This window comes from Ammospiza nelsoni, chromosome 12, assembly GCF_027579445.1.
Source record: "Ammospiza nelsoni isolate bAmmNel1 chromosome 12, bAmmNel1.pri, whole genome shotgun sequence".
Lineage (NCBI taxonomy): Eukaryota > Metazoa > Chordata > Aves > Passeriformes > Passerellidae > Ammospiza > Ammospiza nelsoni.
In genome coordinates, this window is record NC_080644.1 from 12,652,856 (window position 1) to 12,676,840 (window position 23,985).

General features: G+C 48.0%; 1 protein-coding gene across 1 annotated transcript in view; it reads left to right on the forward strand.

Moving 5' to 3' along the window:
- The first annotated feature begins 3,547 nt into the window (after positions 1-3,547).
- Positions 3,548-23,985, forward strand: part of CBFA2T2 (CBFA2/RUNX1 partner transcriptional co-repressor 2) — a 59,945-nt gene continuing 39,507 nt past the window's right edge. The window contains exon 1 of the mRNA XM_059481031.1: positions 3,548-3,578. Within this exon, the coding sequence (XP_059337014.1) occupies positions 3,551-3,578 (28 nt within the window). The 5' untranslated portion in view covers positions 3,548-3,550. The remainder of the gene's footprint in view (positions 3,579-23,985) is intronic.

The following is a 23,985-nucleotide window of genomic DNA, read 5'->3' on the forward strand; positions in this document are numbered from 1 at the left end:
TGTTCCCGGCCAGCAGACTCCAACGGAGCCTGTGGCTGGCTGAGCATCAGGGGTGAAACTGCTGAGCTGCAGGGCTGGGCTGGGGCTGCTGCCAGAAACCACAGCCCAGAGCTGGGGCAGGTTACACCAGGCTGCTGGGAGCATGGTCCTGTGGGAACTGCACTCCTGACCCTGTGCCCCTTTGTCCCCTGTTGGGGAGGATGGAGCAGGAAAGCCTTATCAATATGATTGTCTAGCAAAAGATTTTGAGAATATAGAAACTATAAGTGAGATTGAAATGAAAGCAAGCTTTGAGATACCTCAGTTACCGAACAACTGGAAAACAATGGCATGGCCAGCTGAAGGTAATCCCCTTTTGATGGAACAACACCCTCTGCTTGCAGACAGGCCTAAGGGTCAGAGCAGAGCCCACTGGCTTGGCAGAAGGGGCCCAAAGAGGAGTTTTTAGGGTTTAAAATGTAACACAGTATGGGAATGTAATGATTCTTATAGGCTGTATGGAAATGCTGTAGGATTTGTATCTTGTACTAGATTGGTTAGTGAGAATCATAATATTCAACACAGAAGATTTATTGTATTGGAACGGGAACTTCACTCTCTTACCCTTTTACTCTCTCCCCCTCTCCTCTCTCAGCCTGCTCTGAGCTGTGTCTGGCAGCTCCCAGCAGGGCCCTGCCCCCAGGCCCTTTGCAATAAACCCCAAGTTCCAGCCCTGGCTGCAGAGATCTCTCCTGTCCGTCTGTCCTGACGTCCTACCCCATGATGCTCTGACAATCCCCGAGGAGAGCTCACAGATCTCAAGGCTGTGATTAAACAGGCAGTGACTTGAGGGCATGGACAGTGCCCTAGGGCAGCCAGGCTGGATTTTCTGCCACATCCCAAGAGCTCTCTTTCACTGGAGTGAGCTCTTCCTAGGCTGAAGCTGGGCATCCATGGCCACGCTGGTACCAGCATGACTCAGTAACTGGTGAGGATATCTCCCTAGGCATAACAGCCTTCAAGGCCATTTGGAAAATGGAGAAAGGAATTGTATTAGGGACATTTGAAAGTTGAAGGGGGAACGGATGTCAAATTCCAAGTAGATTGTCTGTGGCAGTAGTCAGAGATAACTCTGTTCTGCTGCATTTCAGATATTCTGAAAATCTGTCTAGCAGTGGGTTTCCAGATGATATAAAGAGCCTTAAAGGAAACTGGGTCCTGGCCCTGCTTCCAGGACCACATACATATATTATTGCTGGGAAGGGAAACCTCAGCTATAACCCATTTTGCAGGCACATATTTTCCTCCTACACCTATTCCCAAGTTTTTTGGGGCATTCCTGACCTAGCTGGCATATTTTCAGCTTCCCAGAGAACACCTAAAATGGCAAATCCCTCCAGGATGGGAGCAAAGCTGTGCTTCATTTTCAGATGCTGATTGGACTTCAGCATAAAGAAAAGGCTCTTCCCCAGAGGGTGCTGGCACTGCCCAGGCTCCCCAGGGAATGGGCACGGCCCCGAGGCTGCCAGAGCTCCAGGAGCTGCCAGGGATGCCCAGGGTGGGGCTGTTGGGGTGTCTGTGCAGGGCTGGGGCTGCCCTGGCTGATCCTGGGGGTCCCTCCCAGCTCAGGACATTCCATGATTCTATGAGGCTGCAGCCTTGACAAACCCTGAATAGGAGTCTATGAATAGTGAAACTCTTGTGATCCCAGCCTCTGGCATTTCCAGGTTTTGAGGTATCCAAACAATGAAAGCTTTGGCTTGTATGTGTTTCCATCTCACAGCTCCCTGGGACACACTGTGGATATGGTTTAGAGCTGGGCTTGGAATATGGGAAGTGCCAGGAGAGAGCAAAACCCCTTTGGTAACAGCACCTTGTGGCAGCTGCTCTCTGCACAGAGAGCAACAGGCACAACACTTTCCCAGGCCCTGTCCTGGGGAAGGCTGTGAGAAGATCAGAGAAAAGAATGAGAAACAATTCTTATCTCCACTTGCTGCACCTGGTGTTGTGAACATGTAGAATGTGTTATGGAGATTTGTTTACCAAAGGGTGATTTCTTAATTAGCCACTGGTGATGGTGTTTGGATTTCAAGGACCAACTAGGTCAAAGCTGTATTGGACTGTCTGTGAGGCAAAGGGTTTCTCAATAAATATAGTATAATAAATTATTGATTGATCAGCCTTCTGCAATCATTGAGTTAATGCTAATTATTACCCAGCCAGGGCTGTCAGACTACAACACACCTAAGGGGCTGGGCTGGGGACAAACCTGTCTGTCCTCAGGTATTGTAAAACCTTTGAGGGTTGTGTGCAGGTATTTTAGCATCTTTTGGCGGTGTACAGGGATTTTAGCAACTTTGGGGTTATGTGTGCAGGTATTTTAACATCTTTTGGGGGTGTACAGGAATTGTAACATCTTTTGAGGCTGTACAGGTATTATAGCTCCTTTGGGGACATGTATAGAGGAATTTTAACATCTTTTGGGTGCATACAGATACTGTAGCACCTTTGGGGATGTGTGTACAGGAATTTTAACACCTTTTGGGGGTGTACAGGTATTGTAACAACTTTGGAGATGTGTGTAAAGGTCTTTTAACATCTTTTGAGGGTTTACAGATATTGTAGCACCTTTGGGAATGTGTGTACAGAAATTTTAGCATCTTTTGAGGGTGTAGAGGTATTGTAAAGCCTTTGGGGATGTGTACACAGGTATTTTAACATCTTTTGGGGATATACAGGGATTTTAGCACCTTTGGGGGTTGTGTGCAGGTATTTTAACAACTTTTGGGGGCCCACAGGTATTGTAACAGCTTCGGGGATGTGTGTAAAGGTCTTTCAACATCTTTTGGGGATGTACAAAAATTTTGACATCTTTTGAGGATGCAGTGGTACTGTAGCAGGAATTGGGGACATGTATAGAGGAATTTTAACATCTTTTGGGCATGTACAGGTACTGTAGCACCTTTGGGGATATGTGTAGAGGAATTGTAACCTCTTTTGGGGACATACAGATATTCTAACAGCTTTGGAGATGTGTGTAAAGGTCTTTTAGCATCTTTTGGGGTTGTACAGGTATTGTAGCATTTTAGGGATGTGTGTACAGGAATTGTAACACCTTTGGGGTTGTACAGGTATTGTAGCATCTTTGGGGACCTGTATAGAGGAATTTTAACATCTTTTGGTGGTGTACAGGTACTGTAGCACCTTTGGGGATGTGTACAGGAATTGCAACACCTTCGGGGTTGTGTACAGCTATTGTCACACTTTGAGAGGAGCCAGAGGACGGCTCTGTGAAGGTTACACCCCAGAACCCGGCTGTATCTCACCCCCAATCCCCGCATAGCCCCCTGCCCTCCTCACAGCCCCTTCTGCCCTCCGCTCGGCCCCTCCTGCCCTCCTCGGAGCCCCCTGCCCTCCTCACAGCCCCTCCTGCCCGGCTCGGAGCCCCCTGCCCTCCGCTCGGCCCCTCCTGCCCGGCTCGGGGCGGGCCGGGGAAAGCCGCGCCCCCGCTCTCGTCACGGCGAGGGCCGGGCCGGGCTGGGCCGGGCAGGAGGCGCCGAGGATCCGGGCCATGGTGGGGATCCCAGGAAGCTGCCAGTGTAAGAGCCGGGAGCGGGGCACGGGCGGGAGGCAGCGCCGGGCCGGGCCGGGGGGAGCGAGGCCGAGCCCCCGGAGCGGGCCGGGGGAAAGGGACCGCGCTTTGTATCATAGTCCATAATTGCACCTCTGATTAATGCGTGTTTCTCAGCGTGCGGGTTCACTGCCCCGCAGTGTGGGCCTGGGGACCCCCAGCCGCAATCCCAGACCGGCAGTGCCCGGGTTTGTGCGGGATTTCCAGCCAGGAGGGGTTCCGGAACAAGGGGTGCAGCCCCTCGGCAGGGCTGGGGCCGGCAGTGCCCGACCGCGGTGCTGCAGCCAAAGCGGGCTTTGCTTTGCACCCTCCTGGCACTGCCCGCATTGCCTGCCAAGCACCGGAACACCTCCGTGAGGGGTCTGGGACACTTTTGGAAACACCCACGGTGAAATATCCACGGCAGAGCTGAGCACGAGTGTTTGCCGTGCTGCAAACTGAGGGCACACAGCGACCTGGCACCCGCGTGTGCGAGCCCTGTGCACATAAATCCTGCTCGCAGCTCCGTGCAGCTGGCAGGGTGGGTATCTTCAGCTCCTTTTGCGTTAATTTCCCCAAAATCCCGCGTTTGTTGCCAGAAGTGTTGTGCCCTCTGAAAGCTTTGAGGTTGGCAGGAGAGCACGTGGTGCCTCTCCCGTTTCAGCTTCCTGAGAGTTTGTGTGGCCTGTGCTGGTTTGTCCGCGTTTGGGATGGAAATTGAGCCATGCTGGATGGGGAGTGAGGTGCCGATGGAGCCGGGATGTCTGTGTGTGCAATGGCCATCACACATGGGCTGGATCACGGCCCTAAGGTGACTCTGTGGCTAAGCCATTGCTCAGGAAAGGGAGAAAAGCAGTTAAAAGCACATCCCAAAGCTCAGGAAATTCAGGAATCTTCAAATGAAGTGTGATTGCTCATAGAGAAGCAGTGTAAAGATAGATGCTGATGCTAATGTGGAAACCACTCTGAAAGCTGCATTCCCGGTATGGAGAAGGAATTACCAAGCGACAGAAGTTGGTTTTGTACTTTATGGTGCTGCTTAGGGCAGAATGTGAGGAGATGATGGGGTGAGCCTGTTGCCCTTGAGGCAGTGGGAAATGTGAGTCTGTGGAGGTGTGCGGAGTTTAGCCAGCCGTGTCCCAGGTGCCTGGAGAGCACCGTGGTGGCACAGCCGTGTCCACGTCCACGTGGCTTTGGAGAGCCCGGGCACCTGGCTGCTGACCTTCATCTTGTCAGCTCTGAAGAAAAGGCCCCACAGAAGGAGCTCGGCTGAGATCCTGTGCTTTAACCCTGCTGTCCACAGTCTGTGCCCAATCTCCTTTCCCCAAGCTCCCTTTGAAGTCAGTCACAACAGGCGCTGCTGAGGGTGATTCATCTCTCCAGTCTTGGACACTTCTCTCTGAATGAGACAGATTCCTCCCTGGAGGTGCCTGGGCTTTTTCATTGACTGCAAGGGGAGCCCAGGAGAGCCTGGCTGAGGCTTTGGCAGTGAGGAGCTGGATGAAACAAATCCCACCCAGTGTGTGTGCTCATGGTGTGTGCAGAGACTGGTCACATTCTCCCCTGCTTCCCTCAGACTGAGCTCAGGGACGAGAGTCAGACCTTTAAAATCCTGCTGAAAATATTTGAAGCTAAGGGGGACAGGGATCTTGTGCCTCCATCTTAGCTTCAGGGTGGGTAGCTGAAACCAGTGCCTCTCAGCTGGGACACTTTCTGCAACATGGGACAAGTTGTTTGAATATTTTATTGGATCCTGGCAGGAATGTATGGACGTGTATGTGGCTGTTGAGTTTTGCAACATGTTTTTAAAGCATGTTTGAAATTAGGAAGAAATTCCTTCCTGTGAGGGTGGGCAGGCCCTGGCACAGGGTGCCCAGAGCAGCTGTGGCTGCCCCTGGATCCCTGGCAGTGCCCAAGGCCAGGCTGGACAGGGCTGGGAGCAGCCTGGGATAGTGGAAGCAGTCTCTGCCCACGGCAGGGTGTGGAACAAAGTGATCTTTCAGGTTCTTTGCAGCCCAAACCAGTCTATTATTCTGTGATTAGGGCTTTTCATCTGGGTCCTGCTGACAGCACTGAGCAAGCAATCACTGACCCAATGGCAGCAGGGACAGCAAGGCCCCTGGCAGGAGAGGGTGAGGGCACCTGGAATGCTTGCAGTGACTCAGTGGGAACTGAAGTGAGGTTTTTTATTCAGTGTAATGTGTCTGTGGCCCAGCATCCATTGGAGAATACTAAGGATAAGCCTGGTGAGCCCTGCAGCTGCTTTATAAAGATAAGCACACAGATATGTGCTGAAGTTATCAGGACCTTTGTGGATAGATCAGGTGAGGATGCCCTGTTAGTGCCAGCTATTGAACAGTGTAAACACTTGTACAAGACATCACTCAATTCTTGGGCCCAGTGCTAGCCCAAGAACACAGTTGGGGTTTATCAAAAAAGTGAATAATTAGCTGTAGACTCATAATTTTTATTAATTAATCATCTGCATAGCCCAATGATTTCTGATTTTTACAGATGCTGGCAATGTCAGGAGGTTGCTTGATTTCTTTGGGTGTGTGTTACAGAGAAATGGATCAGTGCTCAGTGTGAAACTAACAATGGGGAAGGAAGGAAGAAATGTGGGATTGCTTTGAAACTTGGGGATGTTCCCTGTTCATTTAAGGCACATGCTGGCTCTCATGAATATGCTCTTCTTACATGGATATTTCCAATGGCCAGAAATTGAAATGCATCATTCAGGGACTTAGTCTTGATTTTCATATGCTGTAAAATGAAAAGCTTTAGGTGTTCCTCTTCCTTTGTGCCAGCGTTCAGGAAAATGAAATAAATTGAAGTTTTAAAGCAGTCAGAGGAAAGAAAAAGAGTTTTTTTTATTTGCTGGCACTCTGAGGATTGAAAAGAGTTTGTGCTTGGGGAAGGGCTTGTGGAGTTGACTCTGTTGGAAGCAGGACTGGAGTGGAATAGTGACCAGAGTGCTTTCCATCATCCTGAGCTGCCAAGGAGTCACAGGCACCTCGAGAGGCTGCCATGAGCCACTGGAGAAGGGAGAACTGCTCAGGTTTCCCTCTTGCTGGCAACAATCAGAGGTGAACTCTTCCCCTTCAGAAGGAGGAGATTGCTGTAAGACTCAAAAGGTGAGAAGTGAATCCACCTCTCCCTCTCTGATTTAAAAAGTCCCAGGGAAAGGGTTTCCACCCAGGCTGTCGATTTACCTGGAACTCTTCCAGAAAACCACCTTCCTGAGGGCATTTGTGCAGCCAGTGTCTGGGGCTTAAAACTTCTGCTGTGTCCCTGTCACCTTCCCATCTCTTTGTGCCACATCCTGAGTATGTGCACACCCTTGTTTGATTCAGCTACAGATGTATCCTGGACATCATTTTGGCTGTATTTGTGCACTCCAGGTTAACCAACCCTGACTTTGGGAGTCAATTAAAATGTCCTTAACTCCATTTCATGAGAGAGCAGTACTACAGGTAGCAATTTTTCTGGCACTCAGACTTCGAGGTCAAATTCTGCACATTTTCCTCAATGACATGCTTGGCACACTTGGGATAATTTAAAGGATCAGACTGTTCAGGCAGGGATTTTCTCCAGTGTAGATTTATGTTGGTATTTGAGGTTGTCATTGCTCATAGCCCTCAGCCTTGGGTTGCAAGGGTGTTTTCACAAGATATGTGGCATGCTCTTGGCTTGGCTTTGGGGCCATAGGTGACACTTCAAACTTGCTAAAAATATTTTTAAAATATTACAGAATTCTCTCATTGCAGGAAAATGCAGGATTTGCCTTTTCTTGCCTGTGGATATAAAATAATCAGACAAATACTTCATGAGTGCTTGCAGACTTATTGCTGTAAGATTGGACTGGATAGACACACCAGTTTGTTTGCATCAATACCAGCTTCCCTGCTTATCTGTACTTTTTAATCCTTATGATCTCTTGGGAGTTGGCTTTCCCTCCCTAGCAGTGCACCTGGTTGCTGCAGCAGGAAGTTTCTCCAAATCTGTCACCTGACACGCTCCCACCTGGCCTTTGTGTGTGCTTGAGCCCGCCTTTTCTGCCAGGAGGCAGCAGGAGGAGGAGGAAAAGAGGGATAAAGCCCTAAAGGAGATATAAAATAGGGAGGCTGTATGTGTTTGGGGTGTGTGGGAGTGGGCTGGGGAGGGGTGGCTGGGTCGAGTTGCTGGCACTGGTGGCACACAGCAGGCTGGCAGCGCTGAGGAGCCAGTCCAGGGACCCTTCCTGCCCCCCACCTGGTCAGCAGAGACTCTTCAGTCGCCTTAACAGCGGTGGTGAGCACACAAATGGGCCTGACAGCTCATTGCATCCCGGCTATCTTTTGTTTGTTGGTAAAAACCAAATATTTGCTTTCTACTTTAAAGCTGTGCACGCGGAGCCTCTCCGGATCTGGCTGCAGGTGTTGGATCAAACAGAGGTGGAGCAGTGGCTGCAGTGTGGGGTACAGCTGTAGGGTCACACATGCTCCTGTACAGGCAGAACTCCTGCTTGTCTGCTTGGAGCTTCCTTTTCTTGGGTGGGTATTGTGGCCTGCAGAATTTTGTGGCTGTATTCCCGAGAGCAAGCACTTCCCTGGGTCTTGGCTAAGCAGAAAGTTAATTTAACACTTTTTCAGAGTATGGGGACAGCTCAGCCTGCAGCATTTCCAGGTGCAGATGAGATTAATTTGCTTATCTTAGTTGAGGGCAGGTAGTTGTGCAGGGGAGGTAGCAGAGCCAGGATGTTAAAACACAAAGAAGTCAAATGTTCCTCTGTTCCTCCCCCATTTGTGCGAGCTCGTTTGCATGAAAACACCCGTCTGGCAGATCTGCTGCAGGAGCCTTCCCTCCATCTCCTCCTCCTCCTCCTCCTTCAGGATTAGCTTTGTTGGGGGCCAAGAAGCCACCGATGAATTGTGACTGGAAAGGGCTGAACTTTGAGGGGAGATGAAAAAAATCCCTCGAAACATTTGCAGCCCTGGCAGCAGCTCCGCGGGTCTCTGATGGGGTTTATCCTCTGACATCATGAGGATCTCTGACATTTCTAGCTTAGAAACAATAACTCGCCTTATCCGTCGTCATGTTTTTCTAATTAAAGACAAAGCTTGGTAAATATTTTTTAAATGATTGAATTTCCCAAGTATGGAAAACACATGTGGGGAGTCAGGCTGGCTGCGTCCGACGCGCCTTTTCCCACCGCGTCCCTCGGAGCACGCAAGTGCAAATACAGATTTAGAGCTGTGGGTGACAGGTTTATCTGAGATGATTGGCAAGGATTTATAAACCAGGAGGGGATTTACTTTGCTCTCCCTCCCTCCTCTTCCCCCTTCTTCCCCTGCCTCCCCGACCCCCGTCTCAGAAATAGGAAATTGGGATCACATTAAACCCTAATTGGTTTGGCTCCAGCGCTGGTTCAGTGGCTGCCAAATAGTTAATTTATTGCGTGAGAGTTTGGCCATGTGTTGAGAGGCAAATTTGCTCGAAGCAAGGCATCTCTGTAAACTATACATCCATTCCTGTGCCAGGTCCTGTTTACAGCATCTCCAGAGTGGGGTGCAGGGGTTGCTTTCCGTGCCCATCCCGGCAGGACAGCGCAGGGGGACCCCGCCTCCCTCGCTCCCCTGCCAAAACGCTTTCAGGAATTGTTGCCTAAAAGAGCTTAAAGTGGTTTTAGCTGGACTTGGCGCTCGACGTTTGGAAACTGCCAGCTAGATAAGACGTGGGAGGCTCTCAGGAGAATAAATGCATCTGTTTGGGAGATAGCAGCAGGCCTGGGCTGTCACCGCGGAGCGGGGCCAGGTGGGGAGTCCCCGGGGGTGGCAGGATGGCTTTTCCTGCGTTGTGTCAGCAGGGCAAGTGGGAAGCTGGCATGTCTGGCTGCCCCACTGACGTCCTCCTTGGTCCTGCCCTTCTCCATGGTGGCTGGATTTGTTGTCACTGGCTCACGGACATCCTGGATTTGTTGTCACTTGCTCACAGACCCATGGCATCTAGTGGTGTTTGGCTCCTGTGAAGTTTTCTGGGAGATGGGCTCCAGCAGGAGAGTTTGCAGGACAAGCAGCCCTTGCTGAGGCTGTCACTGCCTTCCCCAGCACTTGACAGGGAATTATTTGGATTTGAGAAGATGCAGCAGCCACAGTTAAGGACTCACTGCTAGCATGTCTCTGGTGTGGAGTATGACTTGAAAGAGGCTGTGTAAGGAATAAATCCATGGCTGTGGCATTTTATTTCGTTCCTCGCTGAGTTAAATAACAAACTTTGTGTAAGTGAGCTGCTTCCAGCTCCGAGGCAACAGAATTATCACCGCCGTGCTCAGCAGAGCCCTTTCTGTGTCAGCTGCTATTTCCATTGTGAACTTGATACCTGAAGGCTCAATATTGTGACCCTTTAATTTTCAGCTGCTGAAACGTCCCCTGCGAGCTGGCTAAAGGGGAAGAGCTCAGAGGGGAACTTGCAATGGTTATGCAGTAGGAGCAGTGTGTTTCTTTGGGTATTTCTTAAGTGCTCAGTGTTTAGGAGAAATTGATAGGTAGTAGCAAAGCACATTTAGCAATACTTTTCTTTCTGTAGCTCTTACTTCCTGGGATGTAATAAAATCCATTAAGTTCTATTTATGATCAAAGGCCCACTATAGTAATAGTTTTATTTGGATAATTATGGCTGTTCTACCAATAATGAAAATACTGCACACTTCCAATACTGCAGCGTTTAGAGGGGTGCAGTGTTGGCACAGCCAAATGTTTGCAAGTTCTGCTGAGGAGTCATAGAGATATTAGTTCAAAAAAATCTTGGATCCAGCTGAGTCCCTGTAGGAAGGCATGTCCTGCCCACAGGTGCCACATTGGGCCATGTTGCCCTGGGTTTTCCAGCCACCCACAGAGGTGCAGCAGGATAAGGCAGACCAGAAGGGGACAAATTGGGCAGGTATCAGAAGCAAATGTGGCGTGGTTTGTTTTGGAGAGAACCTTTTCATCCCCAGGTCTGAATACAGGTTCAGCATTCAGCTGGGAGCAGCCACTCCCCACTTGTGCATCTCCTGCCTCGTTTGAAATGCAGCCACTTCTGGGCTGAGCTGCTGTAATTACTTTAAAGCACATCGTACTTCCACCACTTTTGGCAGGAAGGAAGGAGGAATAGTGTACTGCACCGCCAGACAAAATAGAAATCAACAATTGGGATTTTTGTCAAAGAGCAGATCTATCTTCTCTGCCATTAAACCCGACTTGGATGGGAGCCTTGTACCCATTTTGCTTTCCCGGTGCGAGTGTGGCGTTCTGCAGCTCGCAGCCCGCGTTCATGAGAAGATTTAAAGCAGCAAATTCTAGCCAGGAATTCTTTCTAGCACTTTGCTTTCCTTCTGCTGTTTGCCTCCCTGTTCACACTACAGATGCTGATGGATCACCTTCCGTGGTGAGTAACGGGACACGCTGTACTTTATGGTGCTGGGGAAGTGTGTGTGTCCTCGGGAATGTTCTGCAGAGAGGCACTGCCTGTGTGCCACAGCTCCTGCCCTGTGGAGTGCCAGTGCCTTGTTCTTGTGGCTCCCCTGTCAGTGACTGGAATTGTGAGTGGATCACCTGCATCCATTTACTGGGGTTTATTCACCCCTCTGCTGCAGAACACCTGACTTCACATCACTGCCCTTGGCCCACCTGAGTTTCCACATTCCACAATACACTGGTGGTGTCCTTTTATCTCCCCAGGGGATGATTTTTTTCCATGAAAGCTTGGTTTTCCCTCTTTATCTAGGTATGCTGAGCACCTAGAAGTTAATTTGATGGAATCCTCTGAGAGAGAATCTTGGTTTTGCACTGCAGTTTGCACTCCAAAAACATTCCCATGTGCTTGTCTGTTTTCATCTTGAATATTTGTCTTTTTTTTTCTTTTGTGGTATTGATTTTACCAAGAGGGAGAATAAAGCCTCTTTGTGGATGTGAATAGGTAAATAACTATTAGAGCACACAAACTGTTGAGCAGGTGATTTTTAGATATTTCTTGATTAGTCCTCTACCAGTTTTATTTAAGTTTTCAATCACTGCAGTTACTGTGTTCATCAGATTTTATTTCCCATTTCATAATTACAGCAGTTTCCCTCGAGCCCTGTACCTCTAATTAAAAAAGCTGAGTTTGAGATAAAACTAATGGAATTTAATTTGTTATTAAAAATAACAAAAATATGCTCAGAAAAAAAACACTTGTAGGCTCAGTCACTGCTCCTGAACATTGTTTACCACATCTTGATCCTCCATCAGTGCTGAGGACTTTCCTGGTGGCATAAGGACAGCAGAGCACCAAAGACCAGGATGTGATCCATGCAGGAATTCTTGCCTTCAGTTTCACAGGTACCAAACAAGTTTTGTTGGCACAGAATCTCCTTTTTTCCCTTGTGCATGTGTAAGGATTGCCTCAATTTCCACTACATTTTTACTGTCCTGCTGCTGCTCCTGCTGGTCTGAGGTGGCCCAGGAAGCTCTGGAGAACCTGGCAGCACCACTCAGAGCTGGTCCAGCTTCAGGTGGAACAGCTCTCCCTGAGCACATGCAGCACACCAGGAATTTAGATCTGTCCAAAAGGCTGTGCTGCTCCAAGCAGCATCTCCGTGGATGGAGATGCACCTCTTCACACCTGGTTTATAACACAGGAGCAAAATATTCAGGGCATCTAAATAGTTTATGGCCTGACAAACAAATTCTGGCAGTGGGAGCACGAGTTTCCATCTCATTAAATTGTTGGCAAAGCCCTGGTAATTCCAGTCACTGATACAGCACAGGAATTATCCCTCAGCACGACTGGTCGTGTCAGGTCAGAGCATCACTGCTTTTTCTCAGCACTTGTGTGTTTGTACTTGAGGGGAAAAGAAAGTGTTGAAATGTCAATTCATTGGGCTCTTCCTGGAGCTGGAGCAAGGTCTTGTGAGGTCAGAAAAAAGTGTCTGTGCATTTCTACACCTAAGTTGTAATGAGGAATTGTTCTCAAATAATTTTTTTTTTTTTTTGTCATACAAAACCTGACACAGATTCCCAGTTTGGCAGAGGCTCTGAGGTTTATCTTGGAGCTCAGCAGCTGCTCTGCAGCCCAAGACACAGAGTTCCTGCCATCTCCCAGCTCTTTGTTGGGCTGTAGGGAATTACTGGACCTTTGGAGCCCCTGACTTGGGGCAGGTCAGTTATATCATGGCCATTCCCTTTGGGAAGTGTGCTGTGAGCTGGAGAGAAGGAGTGGGAGATGCCAGTGTCCTCTGGCTGCTGTGGCAGGCAAGGATGAGCTGTTTTGTTGATGGAGTGGCACACATGTCTAGAGGCGTGGGGAATTTGCCTGCAGCACTGTTACAGATTTTATGGTGTCTTTGCAAGCAGGAGGGAGCAGTTTGCTCCCCCTGCCACGTGTTACCTTGCACAGCTTTGAGACAGCCACATGCAAAATTCATTTGAGAGGTCGGTCATCCAGTCCCAGAGACTGAGGAATGTTGTAGTAGGGCTTTTATAAGATTTATATGCTTTATCAAAGGTCCTATAGTTTTCTCATTAAAGCAGGATTATCCTGCTGGGATTAGCTGTTCTGCATGGGTGAGGAAGGCAGGCACTCTGCATTTTCATAGTGAGATGCACCGAGGAACAGGAGAGCAGGGGGGCCCAGGGATGCAGGTGTTTGGAAACAGGGCCCAGGAGGGGCTTTTACGAATGTTGGCTTGATTTGACTTGACTCCTGAACACGTGGGAAAATGCTGCACCTCCAGCACTCCTTAGCCTCCAAATATCCCAGTCCTGAGACTCCTCCTGGCATTTAGCAGCCTCCTCAGTGCAAACCTCAGGGAGTGAATTTGCAGCTTTTCCATATGCCCAAACAAACAGGCAGGGAAAGCTTTTAATTTGCACAAGGATCTTCTACAGTCGATACAAGTTGACCCTGCAGGTTTCTGGAACTGATTCCTGTCACTTTGGCCTTGCAAGATTTAATTTAACCCTTAAATTATCTCCCTTTCCCCCAACATTTTATTACATAGACTCCCAGAATGGTTGGGTTGGAGGAAACCTTAAGGACCATCCTGTTCCAAACCCCTGCCTTGAGCATTTCTCATGGATTTTTTTTTCCTGTGTGACTACAATACTGAATTCAGCTCAAATCACTTGAAAATTACTTCTAAGTAATAACTTAGCTTCTTCTGCTGGTTCTTTGGTGACCGTAAATGTCTGGAGCCGGTTGAGAAGTGGGTTTGGGGTTTTTTTAAATGCACTGTCCGCCTCTCTAGTTTGTAGTCCTATAGTTATATACCCTTGTGTTCTTAATAGAAGTATTACTAATATAAATATTATTAATATTTATGGTCCTAATATAAATATTATTAATATTGCCATCACTGAGCAAGAACTTGGAGAAAAATGGTGCAAAGAAATGCTGAAGCAGCCCTGCTAACCAGGTAGTTGTATGACACTGCTGCTTAGTTGTAAGGAGTCTCCAAGAGGAATGAACTGCTGGACTAAAAGCCTGCTCAGACTCAAGAATTGACTTGAAGAGGGGTGTTACTTGATGTGACTGCTGTAAAAATCTCTTTAAAAAAAAAAAACACTCCTAGTACTTCTCTTGCTCTGCTCATCATGACATTCCCTACAGGATGAGAATTTGTCAAATATTTTTCTAGAGAAGTGAATGTCCAGTATTCACCAGTCAGACATCAGCAGTGAACAGGACAAGAGTTTTCCTTCCTGTGTCCCAGGGGAGCCTCCTGCCAGCCTGGAGCCCCTCAGGGACCTGGACACACCTGCAGCTCCTGTGGTGGGTTGGTGCAGCCCAAAGCTGCTGTGTGAGGTACAGTCAGTGGAGCATCCAGTGATGTTGTACTCTGAGTAGGATTTATCCCTCCTTTCCACACCTTCAGGAGGTTTTTGGTGGCTGGTCAGTGCAAAGCTGCCCAGCTGAGCTTTTCAGGCCCCCTGGGCTCAAAGGGAGCAGATTATTAACCACAAACACAGCACTTAAAACCCTGATAAGGCCTTAAACAGGGCAGGAGCTGCTGAAACTGTGATCTCCCCTGCAAGCAGGGCAGGGCTGTGGCTCACCAGGTGTTTGCCTTCAGCTGCAGCTGCTCCATCTGCAGCCGCAGGTGGAGGCATTTGGGGCATGGGGAAAACACAGCTGGGAGAAGTTGAGAGCAGCCCTGGGAGGGGCTGCCTCACCTGGGCAGAGCAGGCTCAGGGCAATAAACTCAGCCTCACCTTGGCCACAGCCCTGGGTAGCATTAATCAAATCAAGAGGAAGTAAATGTGCTTGAGCTGCTTTAGTTTTGTTGGGTTTTTTCTCCCCCCAGTAGTCACAGCCAAATCAAATTAGCTCTTCCCAGAATGCTGCAGTTTAACTGCCTTAGATATCAACTCCAGCCCCACTTTAGAGGAGCTTTGCTGATGAATCCCTCTTTTTTTATCTCCTGCTCCGCGTTTTTATTTGTTTTCTTAAAGTTGTCTCTTTCTTATTCTTCTCCCTGAGGTTTTTGGTGTTTTTTTTGTTTTTTTTTTTTTTTTTTTTTTTTTTTAATGTAACTCGTGGTGTAGAAAATGAAGATTTTTGATGACTTTTGAAGTTTCAAGTTTAGTAAACCTGAGGTTTGGATTGAAGGTAATGATTTTTTTGTTTTTTCCCTCTCTGTGCATGGAAATTTACTTCACCCTACAGGTGTTTAGGTTCTTCTGGCTCTTGAAGTTGTCTGAACAAGTATGTCCAGGGTGTGGGGTAGAGGACACCTGCCTGCTTTGATGGAATACTTTCAGCAAATGTTCCTCTCAGCCTGTTGCAAAATCTTCCCTTGGAGCTTCCATCCTCCTGCACAGGGCTGGTGGCACCTGGATGTGAAATGCTGGCATCTAGGGCAGGCAGCTCCTCACTAATGGTTTCCTGATAAGAATTTAAGGTGGAAAAATAAATTTTGGAACCTTTGCATGACACTCTCCTCCCTGTCTGGGAATTTTGATCTTAGTGCTGCTGGTTGGTGTGAAAAGAGCTCAAATATCAGGGAATGATTGGAGACGTGCAGCTCTGGGTGAGGAGGGTCACCTAAATCTATGCTGGGGATACCTGTGGTGGTGTTGGAAGGACCTGATGCCTGCACCAGCTCTGAGTTTGCTTTTTCACTCAGTTCTTTCAAGCCTTCTGCATGTGAAATCCTGGAAGTTGGTAAGGCTGGGTGGGTTGAGTGCTTTGTCAGCTTGGTTTTCTCCAGCCCTTTCTCTAGGGAGAAGCTGAGTGTGGCTTTTTGAGACTTGGTTTTCTGTACCTGTTGTGTGTTGCTGAATGAGTTTGTGTCAGAGGGATCTTGTGATTCAATCATCCTTCTGTTGGAAAATGTCCATCTGTCGAGACAGAAACCTTCCTTGGGAGCAATGTGTTCTCTCTCAGGAGATCAGATACCTCCCTAAGCACTCCATAGCTGTCTTTGCTAAACTCTACAGCGTGGCCTAAATAAATATTTGGGTCTTTGGCATCCTGGTAGAGCTCTGGCTGCTTGACCTTTGGCTGTCCTCATGTCCTCTTGTTTTGTGTAATTTTGGAACAAATATTGGGGGTTTTTTGTTTGGTTTCAGTTTTGGTTTTTGGTGGTTATTTTTAATAACCATATGAAAGGGGAAGATTTTAAATTCGGGTTTCATATCCAGGACTCCAGTTTGTGAAGGCAATAAACAATGTCCTCAGCTCCATCTGGGGCTGAGCTTGGGGATGGATGGATCCTGGTGGATCCAGCAGCACCCCCAGACACACTGTGGTCCCATTAATGCCTTTACTGGGAGAGGAGGGCCCACCCCAGTGTGACCAGCTGAGCTTGGCTGTGACTCCTGGAGGAACAGCGTAATGGGAATGACAGAAGAGTTGGGCCAGAAGAGAAAAATGCATGTTAGCCTGAATATAGCTTTTCATCCTCTTAAAATTCTTCTGCTTCTTTGAAGTGTGAATCCCAGATGCTACAAAAGTATTTTTCCAGACACGGCTGTGCTGTCTTGCTGTGCATTTTCCACCAAATTGCTGAATTACTGTTCTCCTTCTGGTCTTCAATTTTTTTTTTCTTTTTTTCATTGCTTTATCTGTCTGTATGTTTTACATGGCCAAAACTCAACTCCTGTCTCCCATACCCATCTGAGCACTCCCCCACGAGGCAGCATTCCCACCAGGCTGTGGTGGAGGACAGGAATGCTGGCTTTTTTTCCAGGAAACTTGTAAACAAGAACTTCCTGTTGACACGAGCTGTAAATCTGCAAATAGTCTCTGCTTCCGGCAGGAGGGGAAGGTAATAAAATTTCAGGTCCTTGTTCACTGTGCCTGGTCCTCCTTGAGCTGCATCCAAACACTGCAGAGCACAGAGAACCTGCTGATTGCTCTCTACCTCTGGAAATGAGTCTTGCCTTTGATTTTTTTTTTCTCCTTCAGGCACCCACACAGATGCAGTGCTAATAGAAGCCAGTTGGAGAATGTCAAAACCCTGATGACTCCAAAATGATGCTTCATTTGCTTGTTTTCCCCTTTCCTTTCTCACTGCCTCTCCCACCACTGAGCTGATCTTCAGTTTTGGGGAGTTAACTCTGTCTTACATCCACACCAGGCATTTTAGGATAATGAACTGGCCAAAATCTGGCCAGCCATTAAATTCCCCATGGCTCACATTTTTGGGAGGCTGATGGATGCTTTAATTCTGGGAGTGTAACAGGGTCAGGTTACACACACCTGGGCAGTGACTGAACTTGCTCAGCAGATTCCTGTGGTTGGGATGACTGTGATGATTTTCAGGATCAGCTGTTGGGGCTGCTGAGGCAGATGAGGAGCCTGGAGATGGTGGAAGGAGACAGTGGAGAAGGGAATCAAAAATGTGAAAAACACCAATCACTTGTTTTTAAAATTTTTAAAAGTTTAATAGTAATAAAATGGTTATAAAAATAGTAATACAATTAGAGTAATAATAGTTTGGACAATTTGAATTAGGACAATATGAGAATCGAGACAAAGAGTTATGGACAGTCTGGGTACCTTTTTCTGGGCAGCATAAGCCTGAAAAAGGACCCACATTAACAGAGGATTAACCCTTAAAAACAACAGCCTGTTGTATATTCATACACCTCATATATGATGCATAAATTCCATTCAAACACAGAATTCTGTCTGGTCAGTGTCAGCTTCTTCCTCTGAATCCTGACAGCGCCTTCGAGGTAGGAAGAAGTTCATTTCTTCTGATAAGAGAGCAATAAATTCTCTTTCTCTGAAAGATTTAGTTGTCCTGTGGCTGCTATCTCACTGCAAGTCCTCTCTTTAAAAAAAACTATCCTACATAGCATTGTTTCTATTTTAACATTTTTTATAACCTAAAACTATATTTAACACAGTACTTTAGAGAACTGATACAGCATAACTTTCTAACACAGCACATATAATATTCATTTGAATATTTGTGAAAAGCCAATCATAAAATACACACATTTTTCACAAAAAATATGGCAAAAAAGAGATTAAAACCATAGTAGTGGAAACAAAAAGGATACAAAAAGGAAGAAGTGGTTACAGGACACAGCAACAAGGAGCACCAGGGAGGTTGCAGACAGGTGGGGTCGGTCTCTTCCACTGGGCAGCACTGACAGAACCAGAGGACAGAGTCACAAGCTACAGCAGGGAAGGTGTAGGTTGGATATTAGGAAGAAATTTTTTTACTGAAAGAATAATAAATACTGGGATGCTCTTCCTGGTGAGATGGTAGAATTGCCATCTCTGGATGTGTTTAAAAAGAGACTGGACATGGCACTTGGTGCTATAGTCTCATTGAGGTGTTAGGGCATAGGTTGGACTCCATGATCTTAGAGGTCCCTTCCAACCTCATTATTCTGGGATTCTGTGATCCCTACCCTCAGATGGGCCTGGCAGTGCTTCTGAGTGGGGACAGCACAGTGTGATCTTCCAGAAACAAAGATGTTGCCCTGCCCACAACAGCCAGGGATTTGGAGAGAGGAGGAGCAGCAACATCCTTGCCCTCCTGGTGGATTGGGTTTGCATGGCCAGGTTTTGGTGGTGGGAGGGTACAGGGATGGTATTTTCAGAAGCTTCCCCCTTGAGAAGGAGGGGAAGGTGGTTTTGAAGATTGATTCCACTTCTCATTACCCTGCTCTGATTTTGTGTGGCCAGCAGGAGCAGGGAGGTCATTCTGCCTCTGTGCTCAGCGCTGGTGAGACCCCATCTTGAGTGCTGTGTCCAGCTCTGGCCCCTCAGTTTGGGAAGGATGTTGAGATGCTTGAGGGCAACAGGGATGGTGAGGGGCTGGGAACAGAAACCCTGTGAGGAACATTTGAAGGAACTGGGGTTGTTTAGCCTGGAGAAGAGGAGGCTCAGAGGTGACCTCATTGCTCTCTACACCTTCCTGAAGGGAGGCTGTAGACAGGTGGGGTTGGTCTCTTCCACCGGGCAGCACTGACAGAACCAGAGGAGAGAGTCACAAGCTACAGCAGGGAAGATGTAGGTTGCATATTAGGAAAAAAAAAAAGAATAATAAAATGAAGGAAAAATAAATACTGGAATGAACTTCCCAGGGAGGTGGTGGAATCACCATCTCTGGATGTGTTTAAACAAAGACTGGACATGGCACTGGGTGCTATGGTCTAGGTGAGCTGTTAGGGTGTCACGGTCTCAAACCACGACATAGCGCATAGGTTGGACTCGATGATCTGAGAGATGTCTTCCAACCTCATGATTCTGTGATTCTGTATGTGATAAAAGGAGAGCCTGGATGGAGGCTGGACTCTCAATAAGCATCCCATGAATGAATCTCTGTGCTGTGGCCGATGTCCAGCCCTGTCCCTGCGCTCCCACCCGCCGGCCGGGCTGGCTCTGCCGTGGCTCCGTGCCCTGCCGAGCGCTCCAGCCGGGCTGGGAGGCACATGGCAGCGGTGAAAGGGGAGCCTCTCGCCGCCCCTGAGCCTGGGTGGGCGTGCTGGGCCTTTCGTAAACTAATAGCTCCCAGCAGTGCTCCTAAATCAGACTTTGTGGAGCCGGCAGCGCGGCGCTGGAATGCCGGGCCAGGCGCAAAGGGCTGCGCTGGGCTCTTTCTTCTTTTTGCTCCCCCCAAAGGCAGCGTTTGTTAGGTCTAAAGGGTCAGCGGGAGAAGGGAGCTGGCAAAGAAAAATGGGGGAAAAGTAAATGGAAGAAAAAACTAGCAAAAAACCACGTTTGAAATGTGGTTTTTGTGATTGGTTGAGACTGGAAGGAAGGGAACCCTGCTCCGTGCTAAACTGGGATGCTATGGGAAAAGCTGGTGGTTTTGCTGGGTGTAATGAACAAAACAACTTGGGATTTATCTTTTTTAAAGGGAGATGGGAATTGGGAAATTTTTAATCAGTGTTACCAGGTTAGTGACAACTAATTAATGAGAAAAGAACCCTCCCTGGGTGGCTGTGTGGTGGGGAGGTACCACTTTCCTCCTCTGAAACACTGGGAAAGGAGCAGAGCCCCAGCAGCCCTCACAGATAAGGGCCTGGAGCAGAGGGAAGCTCAGGGTGAAATTTTGAAAATAAAGATCCTGAGATAAAGAAGGAAAAGCCATTCTCAGGGGAAGAGCCAGAGCTTTTGGCAGGGAAGGCACCAGTGGAGGGAGGTGCTGGGAGCAAACTGGGATGTAGTGAGCCTGCTGTAGGGAAGGGGTTTGGGATCCATCACCTGCATTTTATTGCTCATAGTGGCCCCTGGGATGAGGGAATAAACCCCAAATTCTGCTGATTTGTTAGGCTTTAACCTGTGCTTTCTTAATTGTAAATGGTCTTCCACATCTGGTGCTGAGAGCACTGGGAGCCTGGAGTTGGGTGCCTGATCCAGGACGCAGCTCTCAAAGCCACCACCTCACCTGAAAAAGGGAGGATTTTGGCTTCCAAAGCTTGTCTGCACCCAAAACAGGTGCTAAAGAGGATGGTCCTGCAATAAGTGGGGCAAAACTGTCAGATGTAGACAGGAAATTGGGGTTTCTAAAGTAGGGGAGAGGTGGCTGGGAGCTGCAGCAGAGCTGCATCCACACAGCCTCCAGTGCCAGAAAAGCTCCTGGTCTGGGCAGCTAAAGTTGAGAATCACTGAGATGACAATTGGAGGGGAGTGGATGTATGTATTTGAACAAATCTTTGTAATCAAATGGCACTGCTATTGATCTGGAAAATACTGTCAAGCTGCAGGGCTGTTGGACTAGAAATAATCCTCTGCAGGCTGGATTTTCCTCTCTCTCCAAATAGGATTACTCATTTTTTCCATATTTCTGTGTTTGGTTTAAATACCCGTGACAGCTACAGAAGCTTGGATTTCTAATCAGAGCAAGGGTGTTAGATTTAGGAATTGGTTTGTTGTTTTGGAGGGGATATTTTTGCATAGGACGTCAGTTCCTTCATGTTTTTTCTTTACATATGTGGCCACAAGAATAAAGTATCATGTGCTTAGGTGATGTGTGTCCCCTCCCTTAATGGGTCGCCAGGAGTAGTTTCAATAACTTCCTCAGGTTGTGTTTAATTCCTTGTTCTATCTGATTGTTTTGGGGATTTTTTTGGCAATGTCTGACTGGGGATGTTCTGGGTGTAAAATTCTTCCAGCTCAGTTAAGGCCAACTTTTAATGTGGTTTTCCCCCTGTATGGGGAGGATTAAAATGGCACAAAAGCCAAACACTGCTCATGTTCACTCCTGAAGGAGGTAATGTGATTGGATTTGGATTTTGTTGAGGGCTGGAGCTCTTCTGCTCTGGGGAGAGGCTGGGGATGTCCAGCCTGGAGAAGAGAAAGTTCCAGGGAGATCTTAGAGCCTCTCCAGTGCCTAACAGGGCTCCAAGAGAGCTGGAGAGGGACTTGGGACAAGGATCTGGAAGATCTGGGTGTGCCTTAGCAGGGTTAGAGAGGATTTTAGGATGGAATTGCTCCCTGTGAGGGTGGGCAGGCACAGGGTTCCCAGAGCAGCTGGGGCTGCCCCTGGATCCCTGGCAGTGCCCAAGGCCAGGCTGGACAGGGCTGGGAGCAGCCTGGGACAGTGGAAGGTGTCCCTGGCAGGGAGTGGAGCGAGATGAGCTTTAAGATCCCTTCCAACCCAAACCTTTCTCCATGATTCTGTGACAAATTAAGCTTGTTAACATAATCTGCCATGTGCAAATTCAAATAATGGATGTATTGAAAAGAGGATGTTTGTTAAATGTGATAAATTTGCCAGGAATGGAGAGGTCTAATCTCAGTTTTGGGGGTTGAGCTTGAACTGAAGTCACTGAGTGTCCCTTGCAACCCCACCAGCATTGCTTCAAAGGGAGCAGTCCCTTCTTGGCTCCACTGTCTTGTAAGGCATAAAGAAGGCAATAAAATGTTTGACTTTCCTGCCAGACCTGAGCCTGGAGGAGGAGGAGGATCCCAATTGGTTTCCATCAGATTCCAGTTAGCATGAATTTACGGTTCCTACTTAGCCTGATAAATGGCTTTGGCTGCCTTTAGTGCATTTGGATTTATTTTTCTGTGCAATGGAAAGTGGTCAGCTTAAAAAGGCAAAGGCTTTCCAGGGTTGCCTTGAATTAAAGTGAAGCTTCTTTCTGAGGTAAGAACACAGCAGGCAAAAAATAAATCTGAGGCACATCATGAACTATCTGTGGAACAGCAGAGAAATCAGAAGCAGTTTGGGTCTCTTGTGCTCGCTGTGGCAATGGGCTGTGATAGGCATAAAAATTCCACGGCAAACTGGAAAAATTCTTCAGATTTCCTTGCTTTCCTCAGAAACCACACTGAGCAGCAGGTATCAATAGCTCCCAGTGTTCAAACTTTGCTTGCATCGTTCTTTCCATAGAACATTCCCAGGAGAAGAAAGCAGAAGCAGATTAGCATGATGAGCTGGGGAAACAAGTTCTCCCCATGCTGCCTGCACTTCTGCTTCGTTCCACTGTGCTGGTGATGTCTGGGCTACAAAATCTGCTTTAATGCATATTCAGGAGCAGACAAGCCTCTTGGGAACAGTGAGAGAGGTCAGTAGATGACATGTGGATGGACTTCCCATCCCAGGTTGGAGCAACCTGGGGCCCTGGCACAGGGTGCCCAGAGCAGCTGTGGCTGCCCCTGGATCCCTGGAAATGTCCCAGGCCAGGCTGGACAGGGCTGGGAGCACCCTGGGACAGTGGAAGGTGTGCCATGGCAGGGGTGGAATGAGATGAGGTGTAAAGTCCCTTCCAAACCAAACCACTCTGGGATTTTGTGATTCTGTACTTCACCAACCTGCCTCTGCCAGTGGTGAGCTCAGGGATGAACTTAGGGATACCTCATGGTTTGGGTGAGCTGAGGCACGTGGATGATACATAAGACACAAACCATGAGCCTTTTGAAGAAGGTTTGGCAATGACTTCCACTCAGGGCACCCTGGTGTGCATAGTTTTTATACCTGAAGAACCCAAAAGCACCCATCCATCTGTCTTACTCTAATGGTGAGCCATGAGGTGTGGCTTATTCCTGCCCCCCTAGCAAGAAGTTGGGATGTCTTTCCTGAAGATTGTGGGGTTTTAGGCACTGGGCTGTGGACACAGTGACAAAGAGTTATGTGCCTTTTCATAAAGGTTTATAAAGTCGTTGTAACTATACTTAAAATACTTGCAGTGACCTGAGTTCTTGACGTTTCACAGTGCTTTAGGTTGTAAAAACATTGAAGAGATTTATTTAGCCATGGTTGACAAAGGGTAGTTAGAACCCAGTTGTCACATTTGTGGACAGCTTTTGTTTGTGTGAAGCGTTACAAGCTGTTCAGGTCCTTAAACTGAAATATGATTAAAAAAGCAGGAAAGGGAACACCTTGTGCTGGTTACCTATTTCACCTAAAGCTCCTTTATCCCAACCCCAGGGTGTCCCCCGTACCTTCTGAGGGTACTCCTGTTATGGCTTTGACCCAAAGATCTGACAGATCCCAGGTGGCATCTAGGAGTCCACTGCCCACTTCAGGCTGCTCTGGGGGTGGTGGGACAGGGCAGCACAGGGAGCAGCAGTGTCTGATGCTGGATTCTTAACTCTGGGAGCTCAGGGCTTAATCCATCTGCCTGGTGCCATCTCCACTGGGGACAGGGCTGCAACATGAGCTTGCTTCTTGGAAGACATCAGAGAATCCACATGAGAGCCACCGCTGTCACCATGACCCAGCCAGGGACGGCTCCTGTTGGGGACCTCACAGCGTGAGGTGCCAGGGAGCCAACCATGAGATGCAAGTCCATAGGAAAATAACTTTATTAGTTCTGGTGTTGGTGGAGCTGCTTGGGTTGTGCCTCCCTTCATTGTCTTCATTGTGTAATTCAGAGATGGTTTTTCCATCTCAGCTTATGAAATATTGAGAGCTTCGCTATTTTGCGCAACCTCCATCAGAAGTGTCAGAAGTCCCAGCGAGCTGAACTTTCTGAACCTGGATGTTT